This window comes from Lepisosteus oculatus, chromosome 10 (genome assembly GCF_040954835.1).
Source record: "Lepisosteus oculatus isolate fLepOcu1 chromosome 10, fLepOcu1.hap2, whole genome shotgun sequence".
Classification (NCBI taxonomy): domain Eukaryota; kingdom Metazoa; phylum Chordata; class Actinopteri; order Semionotiformes; family Lepisosteidae; genus Lepisosteus; species Lepisosteus oculatus.
In genome coordinates this window covers 22,223,071-22,250,316 of record NC_090705.1, presented here as the reverse complement: position 1 = coordinate 22,250,316, position 27,246 = coordinate 22,223,071, and the positions used below count along the sequence as shown (strand labels likewise).

The following is a 27,246-nucleotide window of genomic DNA, read 5'->3' as shown; positions in this document are numbered from 1 at the left end:
GGGGGTCTGCATTCCTAAATGGACTATACAGATAAGGTTTCTGTAGGAATCAGCCATTTTGGCTCATGTGTATACCAAGAATACACTGAGCCAATGCAGACTCACTCACACATAGTCACATAAAAAAAAATATTTTGTGCAGGAAAGTATGATGTGTTACTTACCCTAATGCCTTCATGCCCAGAAAAAATCTGTAAGTTAGTTACAAACCAATGTTTCCATCTATAATGCTTTCTTCTTCACCAGGTCCTGGCCTGTATTTTGATTAAATTAATCATATTAGTGGAAATGCACTACATAACACTACAGGTAGTACATGTGCATCCCAATAGTGCAGGGATGAGTCCTGATCCTGCACTATTGGATTAAACATCAAGGTACATTCTTGTATAGCCAGATTCAGTCTTGATTCCAGATGATGCTCTGCTGACTGTAGTACAATCTCCTGCTTATCAATCACAGTGGAGGCAGCAGAATGGTCCCTACTCCCAGAAGAGAAAAGCAAGAACAATGAGTTATGTAAAAAAAAAGAATTAATGGGAGATCAATTTGAAAGGCTGTTTGCCTCCTTTTAAATTCTAAAGCCAGTACCCCATAATGGTGTCAGGGAGCATTGTGTTGATCCTTCTCTGTAATGGGTTTGGACATCCATGTAATAAGAACGATCTGGACGAACACTGAAGCACATAGACCATTTGAAATCTTGATTGCTGTGCACTGCAGGGAAGGAGATGTGCATTACTGATTCAGTCATCAACAAACAAATATCACTGTCTGTGACTTTCTGTACAAAAGCTAACCAAATAACAGGGTAGCAATTTCCTCTTGCTTTCTTCCTCTCTGTCTGCTGAAGGAATGTGTTTGTCAGGTCCCTCAGGCAATCATTGCACAATGTGGTATGATGACATGTTGAACAGTGTTAAAACTATCTAAAATTATAGAAGTAAGACTTCTCTTGTATAGGCTGGTGAATAACTATCGTTTGATCTCTGTCAAATGCAATTCAAATCTAATTTAAATTCACAAAAATTTAATTAGCAAAGATGTTTTCCAAACGCTTAAAGACAAACCCCTGGAAGCTTATTATAATTAAATTATTTGCTTTCACACATTGCCATCATTTATATTGCTTTTATATACATGATAACAACAAGATCTGTTTTCTTACTTTATATTTGTTTTAGTCTCGAGTCATCAAGCAACAGGGAGGAGAGAGGAACTTCCACTCTTTCTATCAGGTAAGACCTACAGTATGCAGGCTAGGTAACACAACTGCTAAGGGAGATGCATCCTTTTAAGGGATTGGAGATGATATATATTTAGTTAATAATAATAACAATAATAATAATAACAATAATAAAAAAAATAATTGCTTACACTTATATAGCGCTTTTTCTGGACACTCCACTCAAAGCACTTTACAGGTAATGGGGACTCCCCTCCACCACCACCAATGTGCAGCATCCACCTGGATGATGCGACAGCAGCCATAGTGCGCCAGAACGCTCACCACACATCAGCTATCAGTGGGGAGGAGAGCAGAGTGATGAAGCCAATTCATAGATGGGGATTATTAGGAGGCCATGATTGGTAAGGGCCAATGGGAAATTTGGCCAGGACGCTGGGGTTACACCCCTACTCTTTTCGAGAAATGCCCCTGGATTTTTAATGACCACAGAGAGTCAGAACATCGGTTTTACGTCTCATCCGAAGGACAGCGCCCGTTTACAGTATAGAGTCCCCATCACCATACTGGGGCATTAGGACCCACATGGACCACAGGGTGAGCGCCCCCTGCTGGCCCCACTAACACCTCTTCCAGCAGCAACCTTAGTTTTTCCCAGGAGGTCTCCCATCCAGGTACTGACCAGTTATATCATACTTATATGAAGACAGACAAGACAAGGCTTATTTCCAAGAGAATGTAAACAAGGTTACAAATGAGAGAAGGCCATGTGTCTGGTTATTAACTGCTAAATAATCTGAGGTGATCACACTCAATAGCTCAAGTAGGTTGCATCAGCATACATAAGCAGCAAAGGAACAGGTAAAGGTTTATTCCATGCTGAAAAGAAAAGACACAAGCTGTTTCTTGAACTTCAGTAACATAACCAGGTAGCTTCTTCCAGACTCAAACTAACTTTTAGACTGCAGTTTCAGTTTTAACTGCACTTTCCTGTTGTTTCCACTTGTGATCCCTGGTTCATGTTTTACTGTTCATTCTAAAAAAGTCTATTGGGTTGATTTAGTCATCCCCATGAATCAGGTCCCTGCAGTTTTCAAAGCTTAAAGGTTTCAGTTTTTTCAGCCTTTCAGTGTAGGACATTCCTTTAAGCCCAGAAATGCATCTGGTTCCTGTTCTTTAGACTAATTCAATTCAGCAATATTCATTTTGTGAATAATTTGTAAAGCAGTGACCTAAATTATGGATAGTATTCTAAATGAAGTCTTACTAGTGCATTGCACAGTTTTCAATTCAATGTATTTTATATAGAGCCTTTCACAACAAGGTTGTCCCAAGTCACTTAACAATGCAAGTGATCATGTTGTGAATACAGAACAGAAAAGAACAGAAAAGACCAAAAGACTTTATGGCCAAGTTGTTTCCTGGTTTGCTTGTGCTTCTGCCTGTCCATTTGTCCCTGTGTGTCTGCATGTCTGTGTTCCTTGTCTAAACGTCTGGGTGTCTGTCTGCATTTCCAGCTGCTAATGGGTGGCTCGGAGGACATGCTAAGGTCCCTGCATCTCAAGAATGACCCTGCAGCCTATACCTACACCAGAGAGGGATCCGTCTTTCAGGTGAGTGTGTTAGACCCTTCATCTCTCCTTCATCAGGAGCCTAGCACTGTGTTCTGCACTGATGCTAACTTTCTGGCTAGAGAACTTGTGTGCTTTTATGTCAGGCCCCTTAGGCTATCATTGCCCAAAGTTTGTTCTTACGTTGAATAGTATTAAAACTATTAATATGATCAAAGTTTGAGGGATGTTTCGCTACTATCAAGGCCTTCTCATCTATGTATGTAGCAGATGCAGTCCATTTTCCATTACAGTTTTTTTTGCAATTTTTCCTAGTCAAACAACCAGTCCCTCAATCTGTATTTCGTTATACACATTAAGATACCAGATTTTCTTTTCATTATGTACATTACTGTACTTCACTACCTCAGCAGCTCTTCTATTTGCCTTGTATTAAAGAATTTGTAATTAAGCTGGCATTTGTGCTGAAGCTCCATCCTTTACTAACTTAATATTCATTCACAATGGACTCTAAATACTAAGGAAGAAAAAATCATAGTATGTTCAAATCCATAACAGCACAGTCCACTGCTAGCTAATAAAACACAGAACGACAAGACGAATATCCTGGTCTGTACAGTGGCTGGGCCCTTCACTGATCTGTAGAACAGTATCTGTGTTGTGTAATAGCTTCCTGTCCAGTGACACTGTCTTTATGTCAGAGGTGATTGTTCTTGCCGTGTTTTCAGACTTCAAATGATGACCGGACCAACCACAAGGCTGTGCTGAATGCCTTGAAGGTGATTGGCTTCACACCTGAGGAGATTAACTCAGTCTACAAGATCCTGGGCACCATCCTACATCTTGTGAGTGGGATCTCAGCATTTGCAGGGGACTGCTAGCTCTAGCCAAGACACCTTCCTGTGAATTTCTCAATAACACAAATCACTTACTAACCTAAACTTTAAAGAACTTGTTGTTGGTTGCTGTAACACAGGGACCCAGTCCTGCAGAGCCACATGGTCTTCTGGTCTTGATGACAATTGAAGCATGAGCCAGTTATTGCATTGATAAATCATTCAATCAGATCTTCATTCATTGCTCTCAATCAGTCCAAGATTTCATTTTTACCAACACTTTATCTGTCCTCCTTCATAAGATCTGATGAGCAACTAAACCTTTTCTTAGTGCAATGAAGACTTTAATCAGATAACAGCTTAGCAAAGAAGAAAACCAGTCAAAAGTGCTTCTAAAACAGAGACTGAGACAGGATGTTTCAAAGCTGTGCATTGCACAATTGGACTGTGAAAACAGTCAGTTTTGAACACAAACATATAATTAATCCTCCCAATTCTTTGTTGGCTTTTTTTGGTTTTTATTTGTAATTTGCTAAGTTTAACGGAAGGTGTGGTTTAAGACAGTGCATATTTATTTTAAGAATCACGTGGTTTACTATGACTCAAGCCTACTGACAGCCACAGTGAAGCAATTCTTTTTCCTCAGAGAATAAAAAGCTCTGAACATCCAGTTTATTTTCTTTTACTCAACAATGCCAATTACTGCTTTGGAGGCCTGGTAATGAGGGTGGTAACAGATGCCCAAAGATGATACTCCTAATAATACTTTAGAATAGAAGAACCAAAAACAAAGTTGACACTCCTGTTTGGGTTTGGTGATGGACATTTGTGGTGATTCATTATCTTGGGTGTCAGGTTTAACATTCTCAGCTCTCTGCCTCTCAGAATCTAAATGTCCACAAAAGCAGTATCAGGAAGCCACATTGCTTCTGCCCCACGGTCATCAGCTGCACAGTACAAGAGAGAGAGTGTATGAGAGAAAGAGCGTGTTGCACTTAGTTACCTAGTTGTGTTGTAGCTTCTGCTATCAAACTGAAAAGATCTTCTGTGATCACTTAAGACCAGCAAAGGTAATGGATTGTCCATTATGCTTGTCAAACTTTCTAGTATTGTATTTGTATGCACCACCTTAAATAAATCAATAGTTGTTGCATCTAGTTGTTGCATCTATTTTTAGTTGCTCATGATGACCATCAAGTCGTGGAAAAATTTCAGGATCAGGCTCTGAACTGAAACGACCTCTCTGGTCCATCTTCCCAGGGGAATGTGGAATTTGTGTGTGATGGGGAGAGTACTCAGGTCGCTAATGAGGAGCTGGTTGACCACATCGCGGCCCTGACGGGCACAGAGCCCAGCGCCGTGAGCAAGACCCTGCTGTTTCGCACAGTGGCCACAGGGGGCGGCGAAGTCATTGACAAAGGCCATAACGCACAGGAAGCTAGCACAGGCCGCGATGCCTTTGCCAAGGTAAGGCTCCCTCTCTCCTGCTCAGACGGAGACATCATGCTCACACACAGGCACAAACAGTAAAAAGCAGTTGACATGTTGCCCACTTGTAACAGTTTGTCTTTGTGATAATTATTTTAATCAAACAATTAAAGAAGTGACAAGTAACAGGTTTATTCCATGCTGAAAAGAGAAGAAAGAAAACACAACTTTTTGGCCATGGAGCCTTCTTCAGGTGTGTCTCCTGAACTAAATAAAGAAGTGGCTGAGCACATATTTCCTGCTGCAGAATGAATAGGAATGTCCAGTGTTACTCCTGGTTTAGACTTTGAGGTGGGTGTTTTATAAGTAATATAACTGGATAACTGAGATGGAAGGTCTTGGAGTTGATTCTATAGTCAGGGTTCAATTAGGCTGAATCTGGGTTACGATTAAACTTGGACAGGAAATATTGATATATTCAGCCCAATTACTTACCTAATTAGTGTTGAGGATTCAGAAAGAAATCAGTCACCTCTTAGCGTTGGACCTGAGCTGGTGCTGGGATAAGAGTTCCCCCAGACTTCAATTGGGATATCCAAACCCTAACCCAACAGTAAAACTGAACCCCAAACTTCACACCAACCTGGCGATGTTATCCGAAATGGACCCTCTTACACCAGTCTTGCCTTTAACATAATCTATGAACCTTGCCATGTCCCAGTGCCATCTTTAAATATATTTAAAACCTCAAGTCTATTACCTGCCCAACATTAAACGAAGATGTGGGGTTAGGTTACTGTCCTTACTGAACCCAAGTTGAAACTATGTGTGGAGACTATGAACAAGAGACATTTCTTAACCCAAAGGGTGGTGGGTATGTGGAAAAAAACTACCCACCTCCATTGTTTAATCAAATATGCTGGCTTCTTTCAAAAATAACTGGATGCGTTCCTTTAAATTCATTATCTACTAACTTCCAAAAGGGTGAGATAGGCAGAATGGCCTCTTACTTTTAAACGCCTTTATGTAGGGATGTCAACCAGCATAGCAAGGACAGAGCTCAAACTGCAACTTGTTCCATTTCAGGATTTTCTCCTCTCTGCTCATATCTATGGTTTGAAATATGTCTCTGTTCCTCTCTCTCAGGCACTGTATGAACGGCTCTTCTGTTGGATTGTGAACCGTATTAACACGGTGATCGAGGTGAAAGATTATAACCCTGTGCTTCATGGCAAGAACACAGTCATCGGTGTGCTAGATATCTATGGCTTTGAGATCTTCGACAACAACAGGTAGCGTATTGTTCCCTCCACACCGCTACCTGTGCTCTGTTTGTACATTCTGAACTCTGGTTAGGTACAAGCTGGCTAAAACCCTCCTACTTTGCAGAAAGAGTGAAGATATTTCTGAAAATATATTAAGATATGTAGAATCCTCTGAGATGCCCCCTGGTGGCTTTATGGCATCATAGACCCTAAGGAAATGCATTTTACAGTACTTTCACTAAGTCCTATAGTTGAAAAAACAGGAGTTCTTTCTCTAAACCTAAATTCCCTAAATTATGAAGGTGGGCATTAAAATCTTTTAAAAACTTCATTTCATTTTGAAGGTACTTTGTAAATAAATGGTGTTTTTCCTATTACAACTGTCACCCTCAGCCACATGGCCAGACTGCTGATAGCAAATCACACCTTGGTTCTTAAACAAGAACCTCTGGCATTTCTACTTCTGTCCGTATACCTGTCTTGTGCTCAAACCCCCTTTTTCTCTGACTGTCCTTTTACTCACTAGTTGGTCTGTCCACCTCCAGGCAGGTGAGGCCCCCAATCTTTCTACAGGCCTTTTCTCATCTCAGCAGGTCTGTGTTTCTATATTTGCCACAGTCTGCTTGAGGTAGATGAGATCCATTCCTGATGCACGATGTGTATGATGCCGCACTTCTCACTTTTTCCTCCCTCTGGTAGTTTTGAGCAGTTCTGCATTAATTACTGCAACGAGAAGCTGCAGCAGCTGTTCATCGAGCTCATCCTGCGGCAGGAGCAGGAGGAGTACCAGCGTGAGGGCATCACCTGGCAGCACGTAAGTATGCTTTCTCACCTGCCCTCACCACACAGTCACAGCGTACGAGAACCCTTTTTTCACACATTGTTCTCGAGGGCTTAATATTCTTCTTATTATTAATTGTCATCGGTTTTCTTCTTCCATGTTAAATCTGTTATTTCACCTGGCAACATTACTAAAGGTGCCAAATCTATATTATTACAGATGATCACTTTACTTTATTAACCCTATACAATTTCTTTGCATAAGGAATTTGTCTTTTTTCGCATACCCCAGCTTGCTCTCCAGGAGACACACAGACAGAGAGGGAGAAGCCTGGGGACACAGCGCAGGGTTAGCCTTTGTACAGTGCCCCTGAGGCAGTTGGGGTTAAGGGCCTTTTTCAGGGGCCCAACGGAGTAGGATTCCTCTGCCAGCCACGGGATTTGAACCCGCAACCCTCCAGCCATAGCTGCAGATCCTTAGCCACAGTGCCACTGCTCCGCCCCATATATGTCTCAGGCTGGGTTATGTGTCTTTGTCTCCTTCTGCCTTCTTCTTGCAAGTATGCTTCCTCTGCGAGAGAGAGGTATCTAGCTTTCATTTCTTTATTGAACAAACAGGTAGAGCTCATCAAATGTGAAGAAAATCACAACGTGCTTGCTACCAGTCTGACAGCCACATATTTCACATCACATTGAAATAAAAAACCCATGGATACTGACGCTCTGCGGGAGAATTTGTGTGCATTGTTGTCCGTGTGGGGCTCCAAGGGCGGTGTATCTGAGCTCTGTTCTAATGTGTGCCCCCGCCCTCTGCAGATTGAGTACTTTAATAACCAGATCATCGTGGACCTGGTGGAGCAGCCTCACCGAGGCATCATCTCCATCCTGGATGAGGCGTGCCTGAGTGTGGGCAAGGTCACTGACACACTCTGCCTGGAGAGCATGGACAGCAAGCTGGGCCAGCACCCCCACTACACCTCCCGCAAGGTCAGTTCACGCCTCATGCTAGATGGGCAATCTGCGCTCCTGGTGGAGTGTTCAGTCGAGGTGTCAAGACGAGTCGAGACTGAAAAAAAGATGTGTGTGAAAGAATTCTAGTTGATAATGATAGTTAAACAGTTATTGTTTAGAAGTTTAGAATTAGTACAGGGAAAAAGCTATAAAAGTTATGTTAGGACTCTGCTTGGCTTTGTTTTGGTTTAGACATCGTGCTTATCAGGAAAATGAGCTGTCGAAGGCTGAACTTGAGATAAACAAGTGGCCTTCTGAAAGACGCACTATGCCTAAATCTCACACTTCTCCTTGAGCACAGCCTTTCAGGGGATGGGAATCACAAAAAATAAATAATTTACTTCTGGCTCTTTTTTAGGACTTGTTTAACATATGTTTTCCTTTGGTTTAAAATGCAAGTTTAACAATTTTAGACTTTCGGTCTTTATGCCTGAGAAATTACTTCCAATGGATGCCGACAGTGCAGCTGCAGTAGAGGGCAGCATTTCCCTGTGAAATTCAACCGAGAAACTAGTGTCTGGAAGACACATTAATATGTGTCTATTATGTGATGTAGTATATGAAAAAGATAGTGTCTATTAAGACAAATCTTTATGCAAAGTGAGAAAAATACCCCCTTTGCTCCATTCTTTTATTTCAACAGGCATTAAGGGCCCGCTGAATGTCTCCACCTAGCATGAGAAGCTTTCGCAGATTGTTTCAACATCAATTGGACACATCAGACAGCGTGAACTTAGTCTTACTGAAAGACACAGGTCACAGCTCAGGGTCCTTGGCTTTGAACCAGATAGGGGAGCCTTGTGTGTGGAGTTTGCATACCCAACCTATGGTTGAGTTTTCTCTGGGTGCTCTGATTTATTCCAACAGTCCAAGACATGCTGTCTAGGTGAATTGGCATCTCTAGTACCAATCTCTAAATTGTCCCTGTATGAATGTGTGTGTCCTACAATATAGAGACTGATTGTTCTCTACCTTGTGCTAGTTGTCTCCCAGGTTTGGCTACAGCTTGCTGTGACCTGTATTGGACGAAGTGGTTACTGAAAGTGGGTGGAGTACTTCTAAAACCTTAGATACTTTTTTAATTGGTTGAATATGAAAAAAAAAACATTTGTTGATTCTCATTTGCCGACACCTCGTTAGTATTTTGTTTTCTGTTCGGAATTATATTTGACTTAATTTTTTCTTTATTAGTTGCCAACCCCATGGGTGTTATTTCTCACAGGATGAATACTCTAACCTTGGGATGCAGGAATAAAAGGTGCCTCAATTTAATGACTGCGTGTCTTGCTGAACAATCCAAGAGCACTGTGTTTAGTGCCAGGTTATTGATTCGCAGGAGCGTGGAGATGGGAGTGTGCATGAAAATGATGTTCCTGCTCTGTCAGTTCTTACCTTGACCTTGTGTATCTCATTGTGTGACAGCATGTGTTTGTGTCAGTACGGTGAAGGGGGGGGGGTGACCTACTGGTAGGGTTATTGTGTGGCTTTCTTTTTACACATAGAGAATTACCAAAGGGATGACATGATCATTTTTGCCTGTGCTACAGAGTCAGACGGCAAGCTGTGTTAGTGGTGTTTCTGTGAGAGTGAGATGTGTCAACCTCCCTGTCTGTGCAACATGTACAGTAGGAGACTGGAGCTCTCAGTTTTATGTGCCATTCCCCTGCTACGGCCTCAAACCCAAACCCCATTTGATCCTGAGCTGTGCTACAGCCAGGCCTGACTAGTAACCCCGTGTTCTTCCCCTGCAGCTCTGCCCCACAGACAAGAGCATGGAGTTCCACCGTGACTTCCGCATTCGACACTACGCTGGAGACGTCACGTCAGTACACCCCGTGCCTACATCTGTGCTAATGCGCGTGTATACAAAATGTGTCTGGTATAATGCATGTGTGTTTCTGTGGTGTCCCACCATATGCACGCTCCTACATTCTCCCTCTCTCCTGATAGCTTTCTTCCTTTGTGTGCCTTCTCTCCTTCAGTCTCTGCGCCTTGTTCTAACTTTCCTGTAATTCTCTTTTGAGGTCATTTGCTTCAAGTCCTTGAGGCATCAGCCTCAATCAGCTCCCGGGCTCTTCCCCAGTATGATTAGTGACTGACATGCCCTTGATTGAGTTTGTCACTTCTGAGTTTTGCATTCATTGGTCAAAATACTACACAATGCACTTTCCTGCTGTGGGCAGCTGCACTTAAACCCTGTTCGAAGTTGTACAGCTGGCTGAAATTATTCTGACTAGCCTGCTTTGTGAGGTAGCACAAATTGCAGTCAGTGTGAGCCTCCATGGTCTCCTGTACTGTCTGTAGTTAAGGTAATCCTAAATATTTTATATCTCTCCCCTAGAGTCAGTACTGGGAGAAGAAGATACAGAAATTCAATGACTTATTGCAATAGGAAATGAAGAATAATATATTTCACAGCCCATCAGAACTCTGATGGTATTGAAATGCAACAGGCATTCAAAACACTTAAAGCAAAAAGAACAATCTAGCTTTTACACGTCCTTGTTGAAGCAAAGCAGAGGATTCATCTAAAAAAGAAGTATCAGCCAATGGTCAGGGTGTGGACTTGGGAGCCGTGTATCTCTAGTCCCTGACAGAGCTGTTTCCAGCGACATGACTGATCTGGGTTATTACTGAGGGTCAGGAGAACAGCTGTGGATGAGCACAAAGAATGAGTCACCCAGAGGCACTGACTCACTGACAGGCGAGAGTGGGCAACAGGTGAGGCGCCCTGCCTGGTGGAGAGCGGATATTGTTATTTGGCCGGTGTAGTCTGTTCCTAATCAATACTGCCTCCTGTCTCTGAAGGACGGGGAGAGAGAGCGAGATGAATTTGTGAGAAGAGGGGGTTATAAAACATTCTAAGTCACAAACACGAGAATTTTGGCACAAAAGGGCTTGAAATCATAAAGTCTGGGTTAAGATGAAGTCATGTTCCCATCACAGAGCATTCAAGGTCTATAATAAAATAGCATCCTTATACATCTGATTTAATAAGTGCTGTCTTTTTTACCCTTGTTGCTTGGACTTTTTTTACCTATGTGTGGCATGGATTAAAATACAGCTGTGGTGAAGGAAGGAAGAAACTCTTGTGAGTTTCTTGGGAGTGCTTGCTGCCCTCGATCCAGGAATAGCAGTGGAGGACGGTTGTGTCTCACATGCTGTATGGGAGTCGAGAGGAAGCAGGAGGTCCCCTGGGTGAACAGGCTTGGAAGAGAGGGAGATGTTGTCTGAGTGCGACTGTCACCTCCTTTAATATCTCTGTGACTCTGATTACACAGTCTACTCTCTGGCTATATTTACTCCTGCTGCCCCACTTTATTCATCCTCCTTTGGCTCAGAGGCTGTGACCTACTTTGCTGACAGTTCCCAATCTGTTTGGCCACACCCTGCCAGGCCCTGCAGCAACCCTGTTGTGACCTGGGGCTAGCCATCCTGGGGCAGGCTGGGATAGCGCAGGGTGCTGGAGGTGAAGTGTGTCTGAGAATAATCCACACCCCATCTCCTGTGCTAATGCTATGTACGTGCATGTACAGTCATTTTATCTTTGGGAAACCCAAATGTGTTACATTCTTTATCTGACTTGGAGCTACATTTTCACTTTGAAGCGTTTCATTCAGCTCTGTGGAGCTCTCCAGGGCTCAGAGATCTGACTGGAGATATCACAGTTTTATCAAAGGACTGGCAGGAGTCTTGCTGTTGTATGCATTGCTAGAAGAGACAAGGATATTGACCTCCCCTGCTCTACAGGAATATACTGTATCAGCATGCCTGGACTATTAGGGTTTGATCCTCACTCACTGCCTTTAATATAGCACAGATGTTACGTTCCATTCCAGGAGAGCTGTAGTGCAGTGAGTCCCTCATCTAATCAGACAACACTGTCATAATGACAGCTGTTTAATTTGCTGGATCTGATTATCAATTAAATAATAAAATAGGACAATTAAAAAAAATAATCACGGACCATATGTCCGCTGGAGCCCGCATGTGGTTCCTGCTTCTCTTTTAAAACTCTTTTAATCTCCTTTTCTGCCATCTGAAGAACCTTATCCTTTAGTTCTTAAGCCCCTTCTCTTAGGTTTAAGGTCATTTTGAGGATTTGGACATAAAGACAGTCACCCCTGAACCTGAACTCACTGTGTCAGTTAACCACTGTATCCAGCCCTACCATATTGAAATGAGCACTGCTAAAATTAATAGAAATGTCCTATTTTCCTACAGTCCTTCTGCAACACTGTGATGCACATAAGACATCTGCATGAGTGCCCATATTCAACCTAACACAATTTGGTGCATAGTTTTTGATCGCAGTTGTATTAATTATATATTAATGCTTCCTGGGTCCTCTGTAAAGGTAAAATGGTAGTTTCTCAAAAGGTCATGTAGTTTGAGAACAGCGCCATTGAGAACAGCGCCGTTGGGTAGAGCTGCTCTCTCAGGCGTTTTTTCCGCATCCTGGAGATAATCTAGAGGGCTGAGCTTTGGCCCTTATGCCTACATTTATTCAGAGATGGGGTGGGGTGAGTGAAGGTGTATAACAAGCCAATACGGTCATTTAGAGACATGTCTAGTTCATTTGGAAAGTTCTTAAAATACTTAAGGATGTTTCTAAATTGTTTGCACTACCTCTTGCAAATGAAGAGGCAGAGATCCTTAAGTTTTAAAGGACAGTCAAAAACCTCATTTGTTAAAAACCTGGGAGCAAAGGAGTTTTGGACAAATTAAAGAGAGTGATTGATAAAGTTAACCTTCATATTTTCATATGGAATTAAAAACCAGGTGATGCTGAGGCTCTCCAGGAATTCGAGTGAGGAGCATTACTCTAGACCAGTGACATGAGAAGTATTTTAGGATGTTTTTTAAAACTAGTTCTCATCTAAATAGATGTTTCCTTACATATTAATTAATTAACCTCATTATGATGAACAAACTTGAATAAACCAGATTTATGGCTTGACTTTTCAGGCCTTAAAAAAGAATAAATAGGCTCATCTATTGCAGGAATGCTTAGTTTAATAGAAAAATAAATTAAAAGGCATTAATTTTAGTACACAGTATTTACAGGCAGGTCCCGAAGGGTCTCTCCTGCACCTGCAGTACGTTAAATCTATCTCTGTTGAATATTCTGATGCTATTAGCTTGTAATGTGATAATTTCATACAAGATGTGCATATATTGTTTTGTAAATGATCAGCTTTATAGATTGTTCAGGGCTGATGAGTGAGATGAATTTGCAGACTAATGATTCATCTACAATAGCTCAAGAATTTATTCAATAACAAACATTTAGTTATGTGCGGTTATACTCAAAAAGGCAATTATTTCCTATTGACTTAAAAAAATATGGTGTGAATCTTGAATCTTCCCAGGATTAATTTTTTTTTGTAGCAGAGTGTTTTTTGAGTGATGAATTCTGTCCTGTGTCCTCTTCATTCCAGCATTGTCTTTTGCAGTCCCACCAGGGCAGAAACCCAGATTTAGAATAATTAGACTTTTTGTACAGTTGGGACCTTCAAGCCCCAACAGACCAAAAAGGATTAAGTTAACAGTATGCGTTTTAAGGAACCTCCTTGTGCATCTTAGATTTTTTAAATGATAAAGACATATCTGAAGTAATAATTACAATCATAATTGCTTACACTTATATAGCGCTTTTCTGGACACTCCGCTCAAAGCACTTTACATGTAATGGGGACTCCCCTCCACCACCACCAATGTACAGACCCACCTGGATGATGCGACGGCAGCCATAGTGCACCAGAACGCTCACCACACATCAGCTATTAGTGGGGAGGAGAGCAGAGTAATGAAGCCAATTCATAGTTGGGGATTATTAGGAGGCCATGATTGGTAAGGGCCAATGGGAAATTTGGGCAGGACACCGGGGTTACACTCCTACTCTTTTCGAGAAATGCCCCTGAATTTTTAATGACCACAGAGAGTCAGGACCTCAGTTTTACGTCTCATCCGAAAGACGCCTTTTTTTACGGTATAGTGTCCCCGTCACTATACTGGGGCATTAGGACCCATATGGACCACAGGGTGAGCACCCCCTGCTGGTCCCACTAACACCTCTTCCAGCAGCAACCTTAGTTTTTCCCAGAAGGTCTCCCATCCAGGTACTGGCCCGGCTCACACTTGCTTACCTTTAGTGGGTTGCCAGTTGTGAGTTGCAGGGTGATATGGCTGCTGGCATGTACTATATCTTTCTGTGTTGGGATTGGACATGTGGGTTGGTCCTCTGTGCCTTCTTCATTTTGGAGAGCTGCTCTCCCTGTCAGGGAGGGATACCAGATGTTGACATCCCATGATCTTATCAGATAAGCAGCCCAATCTAACTGGATAAATCAGATCTCTGATAACATATGAGGCTGGAAATTTCCAGAAATGACCAGGCAAGCTCAGGTATATACCTGAGCTTGCCTACAAAGGGGAAATACAGAGGCAGGAAAATAGCAAAGAATTAACTTTGCACTTGTGTTCCTCATGGACCAATTGAAACCTACCATGTATTGGGACCTGAAAGGTCTCAGCTTATATTTAGAGTATTATGAAATATATTTCACAACTATTTTTCACAGTATCACAATGGATATAATATCTCTAAATCATCAGGTTTTAATTACAGTACTGGAGGGCATTGTACTTGTTTTAGTTTCAGTTTAGCTCCAACATGTAACCTGTAATTGAAGATGTATGTGCTAAATTGGATAATTTTAATTTGAATTATTTTCAACAGAAAATAAATTTGAAAAGCCCTGCTTTTGTCAATTAAGTACACTATGTATTGAAAGCTCAAAACGAATGAAAAACAGAAAACACAGGGATCCATCTGCACCAGAGCAGAAAATTCCCCTTCAAAATGAACATTTGGCATGCCTTAGAGCATATTATGAGGAGAGAGTAAAGAGAAAATGGGAAAGAAGCAGGAAAAAGCATGTGAATTAGAGAGCTCCATCATAACATGTCTAATGAAGACAAACCTTTCCTTTTCAGTTTGAAACTGGTGCTTTGCAATTTATGCTTGGGAGCTGTCTTCCCAGTGTCTTCTCTGTCTTCTTTCTTCTTTAAAACCCTCTTTGATCCATATCCAGGTGCTTTGTGCAAGTATGGGGTAAATTCTCTTTATATTAACTCTTCTTGTTTTTGCCCATCCTTCAGGTACTCTGTGGAAGGATTCCTGGAGAAGAATAAAGATCCTCTGTTCCAGGACTTCAAACGCCTCATGTATAATAGGTCAGAGGTTCCTCTCCACCCAACTCCTCACTCTTCCCTTGTCCTTTCATTGCTATTCTTTCAGCCCACCTGACTGACTACATACCCACCTATCCTGACCTCTGTGCAGACCACAGTGAACATTAATCATATAGGAGGACAGCTCTTATTAATAATATTAATCTTTGTTTTGTCTTAACCTTTACCTCTAGATCATTCATTGTTTGGAGAATAGATGCTGCTCAATATCTCCTACTAATCTCTCTCCTGACCCTTAGTTTATTGCTGCTGGCATGCCACAGGGTTCTGTGGCAAGATATTTAATATTTAATATTACATTTATATTTAATATTTAATATTTACACAGAATATTTACAAGGTCAGGTTATTCAATGTCCATGCAAATTCTGTTATATAAGTACTGTTATACTCAGATGTGCTTTTCCTTTTAAACTGACCATGATATAGCTTTTGCAGTCTTGCCTCACTGGATTATTAAAAAGCAGAATGTATACAGTAGTAACTCCCTACAGATAATTTCTGATAAAGTCTGGGATCTACCAGATGAAATACTGAACTGAGTTATTTTCTCCTTATTGCTTTTATATCATTATAATATCAAAATAATGATCTGATATACAGTGTTATACAGTATATTATCATACATTATTTCTAGCCTGTGCCATTCATGTAGAGTATTCAATGTAACCAAGACAGCCTATATTAATCTTTTCAGTATTTCCTATTAACGTCCATTTGCGACATTTCTACTGTAGATGCTGAGAGATTAGTTTCCTCACCTGCATTCCTCACCTTGAACACAGTGTATTGCAATGCCCTCCTAACAGTTCTTTAAGAAGTCTTCTAGATGTTCAAACTGCAGCTACCCATGTTCTAACAAGGACAAAACCTCATGATCATATTTCACCTGCATGATTTCACCTTCACTATTTACTTAATTTTAAAAGCATTATTGCTAACATACTGTATAAATCCTTAAACAGCATGATTCATTCTTACATTGCTGATCTGCATACTCCTTATCACCCCAATCAAAACCTGAGCTGTACTAGCTGTACCAAACTCCAGGCCGCATTCAAGGTGACAGGATTTTATAGATTAATGCACCAAGTCCTAGGAATTCCATGCCAAATGATAATAGCTTTTCCAAATCACTGGAGATGCTTAAATCATGTTTAAAGACATTCTATTTTAATTTGCCTTCTTGTTGCACATTGTCTTATATATTTTGTATGTCTTATATTTAATTTCTACATTTAGATTCAATATAGTATAATTTATTTAATAAAATATAATTTTTAATATTTATATTTTTTTGTTTTGTGCCTTTTGATACTTGTTATGAAAGATGCTTCATATGACTAAACTGTTGTTAATGTCATACCTATGGGGCTAAGTACTGTGTGCACTTTGTAAGCAGTATACCTAAATTGAATTGTGGTGGCACCTGGCTCAATGCCAGTCAGTCGAGAGGTGCGAGCATTGTGTCCCCCTGGATATGGCATAATTGTGGCTTTGCACTCCACCCTACACTGCCCTTCCTTTACTACCTGATTGCTGGATAATCAAGTCCTAGGTGTCAGAGCAGCAATCTCAGAAGCTTTTGGATTAGCACATGTGTACATGGAACCTTTACTGCTCAAGCAGTCTGTCACACTAGTACAGGCACAGAACACAATTTCATCTTAGGATGGTACAGGTATAGATCACACACATCCATATACCCTGTCCTTAAAATCTCTTAAGCCATACCTGGCTCTAATGCCTTTGTCTCTAGATGTCCTTGGGGAAATGTAGGTCATACTGAGAACAGCGAGATTCCTGTACCTCTGTACACTCCTTGGGTGTTTTTGGAGTACAATGCAGAAAACTCTAGAACAATGCACAAAAATACAGGTACAGGCAATGTTATTGTAGTCCTATAAAGTATCAGTTATGGTCTTCACATACACACTAACAATGGGGCCCTACCTACACAGGCTGCTCCCTGTTTGCTTTCAGCACTGAAGGATAGTCCTGTACTGACAGAGTGTGCTGGTACGCTTTCAAAATCAATTTTTTTTTATTTAAAATCAATCCAGTTTATTTGACTTGGCAAAAATAGGGACACAGCCAAACTGCAAATCCTTCCTCATAAGCAATGTGTTTGTCGGAGGAGGTTCTTGTTGCCAAGTTAAATACAATCTCTCCTTCTCCCTTTCCATCTTGCTTTTTGCCCCCATCTCTTTCTCTCACCTCCTCTCACTTGCTCTTTACCCATCTCTCTTCTTCTCTCCCCACAGCTCCAACCCGGTCCAGCAGGAGATGTGGCCAGATGGTCAGCTCTGTATCACAGAGGTCACTAAGCGCCCGCTGACTGCTGCCACACTCTTCAAGAACTCCATGATAGCACTGGTGGACAACCTGGCCTGCAAGGTTAGACACAAGCACATGCACAAATGCAAAAAGACACATGTATACAGAGATAAACAGGGCTGCAGGTAAAGTCATGTGGTCCAACAGGGCTAATCCTTTAGGGTCTAATTAACACCCATGGTGTGTAGTAGAGGTAAAACCCCAGCCAGCTCTCATGAGGAAACCTCTGGGGAGGTTCCTCTCATCTATCTGCCAGCTGCCTCCTCAAATAGAAATTCATTCTGTTGACAAGCATCTTTCTCATTCTCTGTTTCCTCAAAAAGCATTTGTGCTGGGTTGTATTGATTTTAAAGTTTTTGTTCCACTCGAACTCTTGATTTCTTAACTAAGTCTAATTATTTGGCTAGACCCAGCAGCCCTTAAAGACCAGTGTTTGAGAGCTGCTGATGCTGTCTGGGCATAAGGTGTGTACTGAGTGCTCCACTGAGTTTGATTATTGTACTGTTGCCTCAGTGAACAACTCATTTTAAAAATGCAAGAAGTGAACAAAATGTACTGGCTTCCCCTGGCTGCCCGCAGCTCTGCCTCACAGACATGATGAATGCAGAGAAACACACACTTTTAAATCTGAATGTCCTGTTTATCAGGCTGTGGTCTTGTTTTTTTGTGCTTCATCCTTCCTGCTTACCTTGACTGGCTTATGTAAATATAGTAGTGAGTGGGTGGAACGAAAGATTGCAGATTACTGGTTTACTGAAACTGCTTCTTCTTGTGAGTTAGACAGACAGAGCACACCATAGCAGCTATACAGTAGACAGCAACTCAGTTTAAAAAAACACGCTTACTGGTCTTGGAATGAAAGAGAAAAAGTGTTTTTCTTTCCCACTGTTTGTAAATTCTCTTTTGAGTGCTGACTAGATTTTAAATAGCTGTACATCTTATATTCCTTGCACAATAACAGTCTCACAAGCTCATTTAAGATGCAATTGATTATCTTGTTTTTTACTGAACGAGTTAGATCTGACATTTTGTTTTTCACTGACAGAGTTATATTTGATATTTATTGTGACACACTTTTCTCTTTAAAGAAACAGAGGTTGTCTCAGTGGGGTGTGGGGAAGAGGGGAGTATCCAGGACAGCTTGTGTTTTCTAGGGCACATTGAAAGGCCTGCAGTTTCTCTTGTAGCCCAGTGGGACCCCTTTGCTAAAACCCCCCTATCCTCCCCCCACCCAATCTCCTTCCCTGTTAGAGAGCTAGAACCAGAAACTGGGCCCCTGAGTTTATACAGCACCCATTTCTGTGCAGAGAGTACAGAGTGAAAGAGAGATAAGGAGAGACAGACAGAAAGAGCATTCTCTTACAGGCCTGTCTCTGTCATCTCTCCTAGTGATAGCCCCTTCCCTCTTTTTTCACTTATGATTAATGGTTTCCAGGTCCCTCTCTGCGCTATTCCTGTTTTTGGGTAGATACTGTAGGGGAGGGAGGGAGGGAGTGTGCACTGGACACCTTGAACTCTACCTTCACAGCAAGAGCTGAGGCCTGATTCACCAGTCTTCCCTCTTTCTGAACTGCAAACTCACCTTAAACCCTTCTCTGCAATTTTCTAAAGGAGTTTAAGAGAGCAGCTTAGTACCCTAAAAAAACCTTACCGATCTGCAGACACACGTTGCTGTGACATTGGAAAATCTGTGGGATTCTTATTTGCATTTCAATCTACAACTTTTCTCTGTTCTAAAGAGGCTGTAAGAATACTGTGGCATTACAGGGGGGCGTGCCCAGTGTGGAGGCAGAGCCCTGGAGGAAGGGCGACGCCTCACCTTTGTGGTCACAGCTGTCCCGGCTTCTAGATGATAAACCACAGCTGTGCAGGTCCTATAAAGGCACACTGAACACCCCCAGAAGGGACAGGCAGGGCCACCCCTGAAAGGGGGAGTTTTTACACCAACTGTCCCGGAGGGGATTACACCTGCCTGTCCCATTACGTATTTTTACCAGGGCAGGCACACCTTTTTCATACACTACATTTTTATATATTTTTTGGCTTTTCATGCCCTGCTCAACAACAAAAAGGCAAAAGAAAAGTGTACCGCTGTGCATCGCGACCTCCAGGCTGGGCTTTGCCTCTTTAGCGGGGTCCAGTCTGGTCACCGCTGTGCTAGCGGTTCTTCTCTTTCCCAGGCTGGACCCCATTAAATAGGGTAAGCCCAGCCTGGAGGTCACGTGGTACACTTTTCTTTTGCCTTTTTGTTTCACTTTTTCCACCCTTTTCGTGTTATTTCTGGTCCCTGCTAACCTCACACCAGTGCTTCTGTCCCTCAGTTAGGGAGGTTGATGTTTTACTGCTTTTTACTGCTCTACCGACTTTTTCCTCCCACTGCTCCACTGTCACAATACACATTTATTACAACAGAAGAGGCCTTTTTAAGATAATGCTGCCTATTTTCCCAAAATGAGACAGATCCAATAGTCTCATGCAAGTCTCATACTGTTTACTAAAGGGTCTCAGAGTCAGCAGATCCATGACCTTCTGATGTTGCTGCAAATTACGCTGGGATGAATTTTCCTTGTCAATTTACAGTAGCACATTTCTGTGTTCTTCAATCTTAAGATATTACTGCTTTCATACTAAGAGATCACGTCTCTGTCTACCTTCTTTATGTCACACGCTTCAGATATGTGAGTAAAGACCACAGTACACACTGAAAAGCAGTACATTGTGAAATAACGAATTAATTTATTTCTCTGTTTTTATGTCTGTCCATCTGTAGGAGCCCTACTATGTACGCTGTATCAAGCCCAATGAGGTGAAGTCACCACTGGCATTTGATGAGGCTCGATGTCGCCACCAGGTGGCGTACCTGGGTCTCCTGGAAAATGTCAGGGTGCGCCGCGCAGGGTTTGCCTATCGACAGCCCTATTCCCGCTTCCTGCAAAGGTGAGTCTCTCTGATGTCCCAAGGTGCAGTTTGAGCTAAGGCTGCAGCATTACAAAGAGCAGTTTACACCAAGAAACAGGGCTTTCAGCTCTTCAGCAGATCACATTTGGTGCCTTAGCTCTTATAAAGATATTAGACTTCCAAAGCATTCACTTGGGCACTTCATGCTGGTCATTTACATCACTTCTTAGGTGTATCTTGATTAGTTGGCTGGCATATCAGAGAGATTTTCAGGTTTGTCAAAAGGTTAGATCTTGCAGTGGGCATTTGACTTGACCAACCTTTCTCATGTGTGCAGTAAGGTCTTTTTGAACTCTCTTGATAGATTTTTCAGCAATGTGCACAGTACAAACCAAACTTAATTACAAACTTAATTAATCTCACTCCCACTGAGTTCACCTTCAGTTGCATCTTGAAATTATTTCAAAAGAGAGTCAGCAACTTTCAACTGTTAAAGGAAATAGAGGTTTATTTGAGCCATACAACCAGAATTTATGGGCAGTTTAGTTATGGTTCTTAGTGTTATAAAGTGATATGAGTTCATCTTATTTGAGAAATAAGATTAGTTTTGCAGAGGCCATGGACAGTTTAAGTTGAGACTCTAACATGCTGACTTCTCATGTGGGTATACTGCAATAAAGTTGTACAAGGTGTGTGGGTTCAAGAATTCAAATACATGTTTCAGGAACCCACATTGCTTCTTACTGGATAGATGGATGCACTTGTATTATCAAGTTCAAGCCCATATTTTAATCTGATTTAAATATAATGGTATTTAGGAAACTAAGTATAATTCTTCACCCAAGACTGTCTTTTCAAAGTCATATTTATATGTTATTAAATAATTTAATTGAAACACACAAGCCTGGACTCAAGTAGCATAAAAGCATTTTACAGCTGTCTCGTGCATTTCAAACCAAAATGTATTTCTGACGAGACCTTGAAAACATTGCACTTTACTTAATTCACAGTGATGTGATTTTTTTAAGTGCAATGAAAAGATTTGATTAGTAACCTCTTAGATTGGTCACATGCTGCCTTCTTGACTGAGTGCATGAGCGCTTGAATGGAATTAAAGTTGTCAATCTATCAGTCTAAAATATTTTTCAGTGTATCCGTGTCTTCTGGATTCTCGTATAGGTTAGTTTCTCTGTGCTTCCTCAATGCATCCTATTCTGCTCTAAAGATAAGTAGAAGGAGTTATATAGTCACAGTATAGATTTTATGGGGCTTCCTGGTGCCTCAAATAGTAATAGCAGTCTTCTGAGAATTAGTTGAGCTCTATGATTGTGAGTCTGAACCTGGGTCATGTCACTCGCCGACTGTGACTGGAATATCCCATGAAGCAGTGCACAATTGGCTGAACACTGCAGAGGGTATGGTGGGATTAGTCATCTAGAACTCAGTGGACTCCTGTGTTGCTTTCAGGAAAGTATGCACCTCTCCTTTGATCAGTGCTGAACATTTGGGACAGCGTATCTTGGGACGTAGTAAAAAATTAGGGACTCTAAAGTGGGCTGGTTGTAGGAGTCTTCCTACACTTTCTCATTTTCTTCTGTGTGCGGTCATAGTGTCTGTAGTTTTTGAAAATGTCTAAATAAGTAGGTTTATTAGATTGAGAAGGAAGAATAATAGGGCTGATTTCCCAATGTTAGAGACAGAGGACCTCATGTTCTTCTGGAATGAGTTTAAATGGAAAAATAATTGTGTGACTCAGGGAAATAAGACAACGAGTGAGAAGATGAGTACACCCAACACCTATCTACAGCATGTGTATCACTCAGTCTCTGTCTTGATCTCAGGTACAAAATGACTTGTGAGTACACCTGGCCCAATCACCTGATGGAGACAGACCGTGAGGCAGTGGAAGCTATCATAACGCAACACAATTTCCAGGGTGATGTGGCATATGGGCTGTCAAAGGTGTTTGTGCGCACGCCCCGCACCCTCTTTACACTAGAGCAGGAGAGAGCTGCCCTCATTCCCATCCTTGTCCTCTTCCTTCAGAAGGTAGGTGTGTTCACATGTCCAGGTCACATGACAAGACAGCCATCCCCCCCCCCCCACTTTCCTTGTCTCTCATCTTTTCCTTCTGACCTTCCCAGGCTTTGAGACTAGTGTTTAACTAGTCAACACTGCCTCCATCTCTCTCTTTCCCAGTCCTTGGGCACTAACCACTAGTCTGTGCTAAACATTTGCATAAATCTGTTTGAAAGACAACAGTCAATAAATAGGCTTTCGGGCCTGGTAGAAGTGAAGTTCAATATCTGTAAGATAAAACAGGCTAATGGCTAAAGTAACTCTCTGACAATGGACTGACATTCCCAGCACATGCCTGAAAAAGCCCTGCTCTTTTCCTTTTCTTTTTTCCAGCTTTTGCTTTTGTTCCTGCTCTTTTTTTCCTTTGTTTTCCCTTTTAAAAGTTGCTCATGCTCTTCAGAGCAGTGAGCGACCCCCAGTAATGACCTGTGAAATGAGTTGCAAATTGCCATGACTCCATGAGCCAGTGAGGTAATGGTGTAATTAAGTGCTGGGCATTTTGCTCTTGGTCCTGTCAAGGAGTCTGTTAATGACGGGATTGTTTCCTTGAGGCTGTAGCTCATTGCTGTCTCCTTCCCTTTGAAGTTGCAGAAAGGAAACTGTCTGGTTTTATACTGTATCAGCTTCACACTGGCTTCATTAACTCCAATCGATTAGAGGAATTTCTTGGTTGACGAAAGAGTTTTTTTCATAAAGCGCACCAGTAACTCCCTGTTCTTTTTCTAATTCAAATAATTGCATTATAGAGTTATGAAATTATTTTTTTTCTATGCCAACTCCTGCGCTTGAGGGTCGAGTAAGGTGGCTACAAGAAAGCCTCTGTAAACATGCCCAGAGGATTAATTGAACTAATTATATAGTGACTGTAATGACCCTGGAGTGGGGTTTTTATGGACGCACATGAAGTTTGGTTCTGACTGCAGTGACAAAATGGATAAGGGCTCCATACCCTTGCTTTTGCAACAGTCAACAGTTTATTGGAACATTAACAGGCATCTTGTAGAACATTCATAAAATCTCATTAATAAATTCTCTGCTATCATGTTGGACACTGACAGTATGCACAGGTGTGCCATTTTCCCCAGCTGTGGTGGGAGGACCAAACAGAGAGCAAGATAATCAGGATGACTATTTGTCAGTGACCAGCTGTACTTTATTACTCAGGTCTGGCGGGGAGCGTTGGCGCGCATGCGTTGTCGGCGGATGCGCGCAATCTACACCATCATGGGCGCCTACAAGAGGCACAAGGTGAAAGCGCACTTCCACGAGGTGGAGCGACGCTTCACCAACGTGCGCAACATGCCTGACTATGGGAAGAGTGTGGAGTGGCCTGAGCCCCCTGCCGTGCTCAGCAAGTTCCACCAGAACACACAGCTGCTCTTCAGAAGGTTCGAGATGGCTGGTGTCTCTGTGCATGTCAGGCTTTGTCTAGTGTCCATGCACACGTGACTGTTCTTAGAAAGCCTGTTCAGGTATCAGTGTTTGTCCTTGTGTAGACCAAGGTGTTTGGCACTGTATATTGATATAACTTTGCAAGATTGTATGTTTCTATGAGTGTATACATAGCTATATAGTTGTGTCTGTCATTGCAAGAACTGAAATCTGCTGCACCAAGAAAATGTTTCTGGACTCTTTCTCTCTCTCTTTGCCTTTCCCTTTGACTTTATCCTTCCTTCGTTACTCTCTTTCTAATGCTTTCTCTCGTTCCTCTGTGTCCTCTGTGTGGTCAGGTGGCGGGCACGGCAGATCATCAAGAACATACCTCCCTCCCACATGCCAGAAGTGCGGGCCAAGGTGGCAGCGATGACTGTCCTCCAGGGGGAGCGACCTGCCTGGGGCTGTGGGAGGACCTGGGAAAGAGACTACTTGTTCTCTGTGAGTGCAAGAAGGCGAGTGGGGAGACTTTGTGAGGGTGGGAAGGGATGCAGTGCTTGTCTTCCTGGAGCAAGGATAGTAGGGAAGCACTTTTTAAAACATTAAGAGTCTGCGGCATTAAAACTTACACCCTCAAAACAGCAACATCAGCCAAAATACTTTTACTTTCACAACATATATACTTGCCTTGAGCAAGTACTGTATATGCATGAGAGTATTCATTAGACCCTGCAAAATGCACAATGCCAAGTTACCGGGTGCTGCTCTGTTTGTATCTGCTGTGTCTATGTCTTTGCTGCTCAGAGTCAGGATTCATGTGTATAACTTCTAGGTTTCTTGTTAAAATAAAGCAGAACTCTATAAATGAGTGTTTGCTCAGGGCTCAGTTTGCTTAATTTAACAGACATAAAGAACAATACTGATGAACTGAATGAGTTCTTTTAGTGGCCATGATTTTTATCTATTCAATCACATGGTTGAGACATTTATATTGATCCCTTATAATAAAGATGTAACTGGTCTGATAGAGGACTAAAATGACCTTAAATACAATAAATAATCGAGGGGCCAGGGTAGTAGTGGTCCTCGATATCTGAGAGGAAAGAAAGAATACATTGATGTTTGGATATGAGTTCTAGGTGTGAGCTGGGTCTTTCTGCAACCTGGGTAACAGTTCTAGAGACAGGACATACTGTATAGGCTGCTCTCCTCGAGCTTGGCATAAGGGTGGCTGTAGAGTTCTGCCAAAACAAACCACCTTCACCCACTTCTTCACCACCCCGCAGCATTTCCAGCCCATCACACTGACAAGCAGAGTAATGACCCAATTAACCAATTCAGTAGTTAAGCCTAGGTTAGATCTTGAAGTGCTTTGTAATTGGCCAGAGCTATAGGATTGCTTTTGTGCTCCAACAGTACAGTTACAAGAGTCTGAGATCCCCAGGGCCATTCTTTCTGACAAAGGGACGCCTCTGTTTCAGTCCCACTGTCTTCTGTTTTAAATCCTACCTATGCAGCTCCTGCATCTAATTAAGTTCAAAACTGCTCAGCAATATCATCATCTAAATATGCCCTGGAGCTGCAAGACCCTTACATAAGTGACAGTCAAGGCTGGGACAATGTGTATGTGTTTTTAGGGCCATCAATCTGGATGTTCCTTGCAACTGCAAATGTTATTTTCTCTCTAAAATTCAACATGATCGGCAATTTTCTATGGGTGGTGAACAGTCCACAGGTTCAAATTTAGTAAATTAGAGATTCATATGAGGTTTCAGTGAAGTCATTCTGTTTGGAAGAACCCCACAGAAGATACTGGGGTTCTGAGGAGATGATTGTGGCAGACATGGTTTATATGAGATACTGATTATGTGTTTCAGGTGCGAGACTCTCCTCAGACCAGCTCCAGCTTTGCCAAGGTGTCGAAGGAGCTGAAGAATAAAGACCAATACAACACAGTGTTGTTCTCTAGCTTTGTCCGAAAGGTAATCTTACACAGCCCTTGTGTTGTACAAAATGTATTGTCCGGATATTCATTCAAATGGTATCATACCTAATCTGTATAGAGCCATGCCCAAGTGCTTCTTGCTCATTTTATGTTTCCTTGCAAATAGATAGGAAAACATGCAGGCACTCACATCCTCATATCATATCAATACATAGAAACATACAAGCTAATGCAATCATACATGTAGACAAACTATTTCATTGTATTTTCTCTCTCTCTCAGTTTCCTACTCTTTTGATCTGCCTATCCTTATTATACTCCTATATCCTCTCTCTCTATCCCTGTCTCTCCCTCTTTCTCCCTTTCTGTTCTATCTGTGTCCCCCCCTCAGTCTGTCTCACAGTCTCTTCGCTCATGTTCTCCCTCCCTCTGCTTTCCCCAGATGAACAGGTTCAACAAGAGCACAGACCGTGCACTCCTGATCACTGACACCCATCTCTACAAGCTGGAGCCACGCAAGCAATTCAAAATGTTGAAGAAGCTGCCACTGGACAGCGTGAGTACAGACACAGGCTAAGACAGACTTCTGGCTGTCTACATGTCCACTGAACACCTATCCAAAAGAACATGTTTGGTGATTGGGGATAGTGTAGTGTGTAGAGTCCTGCAGAGATTTTAGTGGATAAAAAGAAGGGTTCACATCAACCACACATTTGTTGCTCTCACAGCCTGTCTGGACCAACTGCAGGCTAACCTTAGAGTTAAGGGCAAGGTTAGAGGTTTAATTTTAACATTACATTGTAACAAGGGTAACAAGCAAGGTGAGCATTCAGTGTAGGTCCAGTGTCTGGGTTACTGTTAGGTTTATTGCTAGGGAAAAGCCTTTAGATTGAGATTACACTCATGGTCATTGTTAAGATTAGGGTAAGGCTAAGTACAGTGTTCTTCAGATCTGATCTGCAGACCAGTGGGCTTTTTTTAAGTGAGGAAACAAGTTTGACCTACATTATCTGAAATGTAAAAACAGAATAATTCTTAGGGAAGGATATTCTGAGTTTATCATGAAGCTAAGACTTGCAATGTTCATTTCATGCTCTGCTCTTGGAAATGAGATTACCAAGCTCTTAGGGCATTCTGAAACAGCACAGGAAGCATGTCTTCATAATGTGATACTGCAGCCAGCATCCTAGAGTCAGAGCTCCGACTTTCTCATCTGAAAGCTACTGTATATTGATGCCTCAGAGCAACCATAGGATAAGCTATGCCCTGTTTTTCTGAA

The 27,246-nt window shown here is 41.9% G+C and overlaps 1 protein-coding gene across 2 annotated transcripts in view; it reads left to right on the top strand.

Annotated features, from left to right (window-relative positions):
- myo1g (myosin IG) overlaps positions 1-27,246 on the top strand; it is a 60,541-nt gene that overhangs the window by 13,370 nt on the left and 19,925 nt on the right. For both annotated transcript variants that reach the window (XM_006635750.3, XM_069194989.1), the window contains exons 5-20: positions 1,185-1,238; positions 2,704-2,799; positions 3,486-3,602; positions 4,854-5,060; positions 6,168-6,313; positions 6,986-7,100; positions 7,883-8,053; positions 9,829-9,899; positions 15,242-15,316; positions 17,599-17,731; positions 20,442-20,608; positions 22,411-22,618; positions 23,813-24,036; positions 24,379-24,523; positions 25,900-26,004; positions 26,410-26,523. In XM_006635750.3, the coding sequence (XP_006635813.2) occupies positions 1,185-1,238; positions 2,704-2,799; positions 3,486-3,602; positions 4,854-5,060; positions 6,168-6,313; positions 6,986-7,100; positions 7,883-8,053; positions 9,829-9,899; positions 15,242-15,316; positions 17,599-17,731; positions 20,442-20,608; positions 22,411-22,618; positions 23,813-24,036; positions 24,379-24,523; positions 25,900-26,004; positions 26,410-26,523 (2,148 nt within the window). The remainder of the gene's footprint in view (positions 1-1,184; positions 1,239-2,703; positions 2,800-3,485; positions 3,603-4,853; positions 5,061-6,167; positions 6,314-6,985; positions 7,101-7,882; positions 8,054-9,828; positions 9,900-15,241; positions 15,317-17,598; positions 17,732-20,441; positions 20,609-22,410; positions 22,619-23,812; positions 24,037-24,378; positions 24,524-25,899; positions 26,005-26,409; positions 26,524-27,246) is intronic.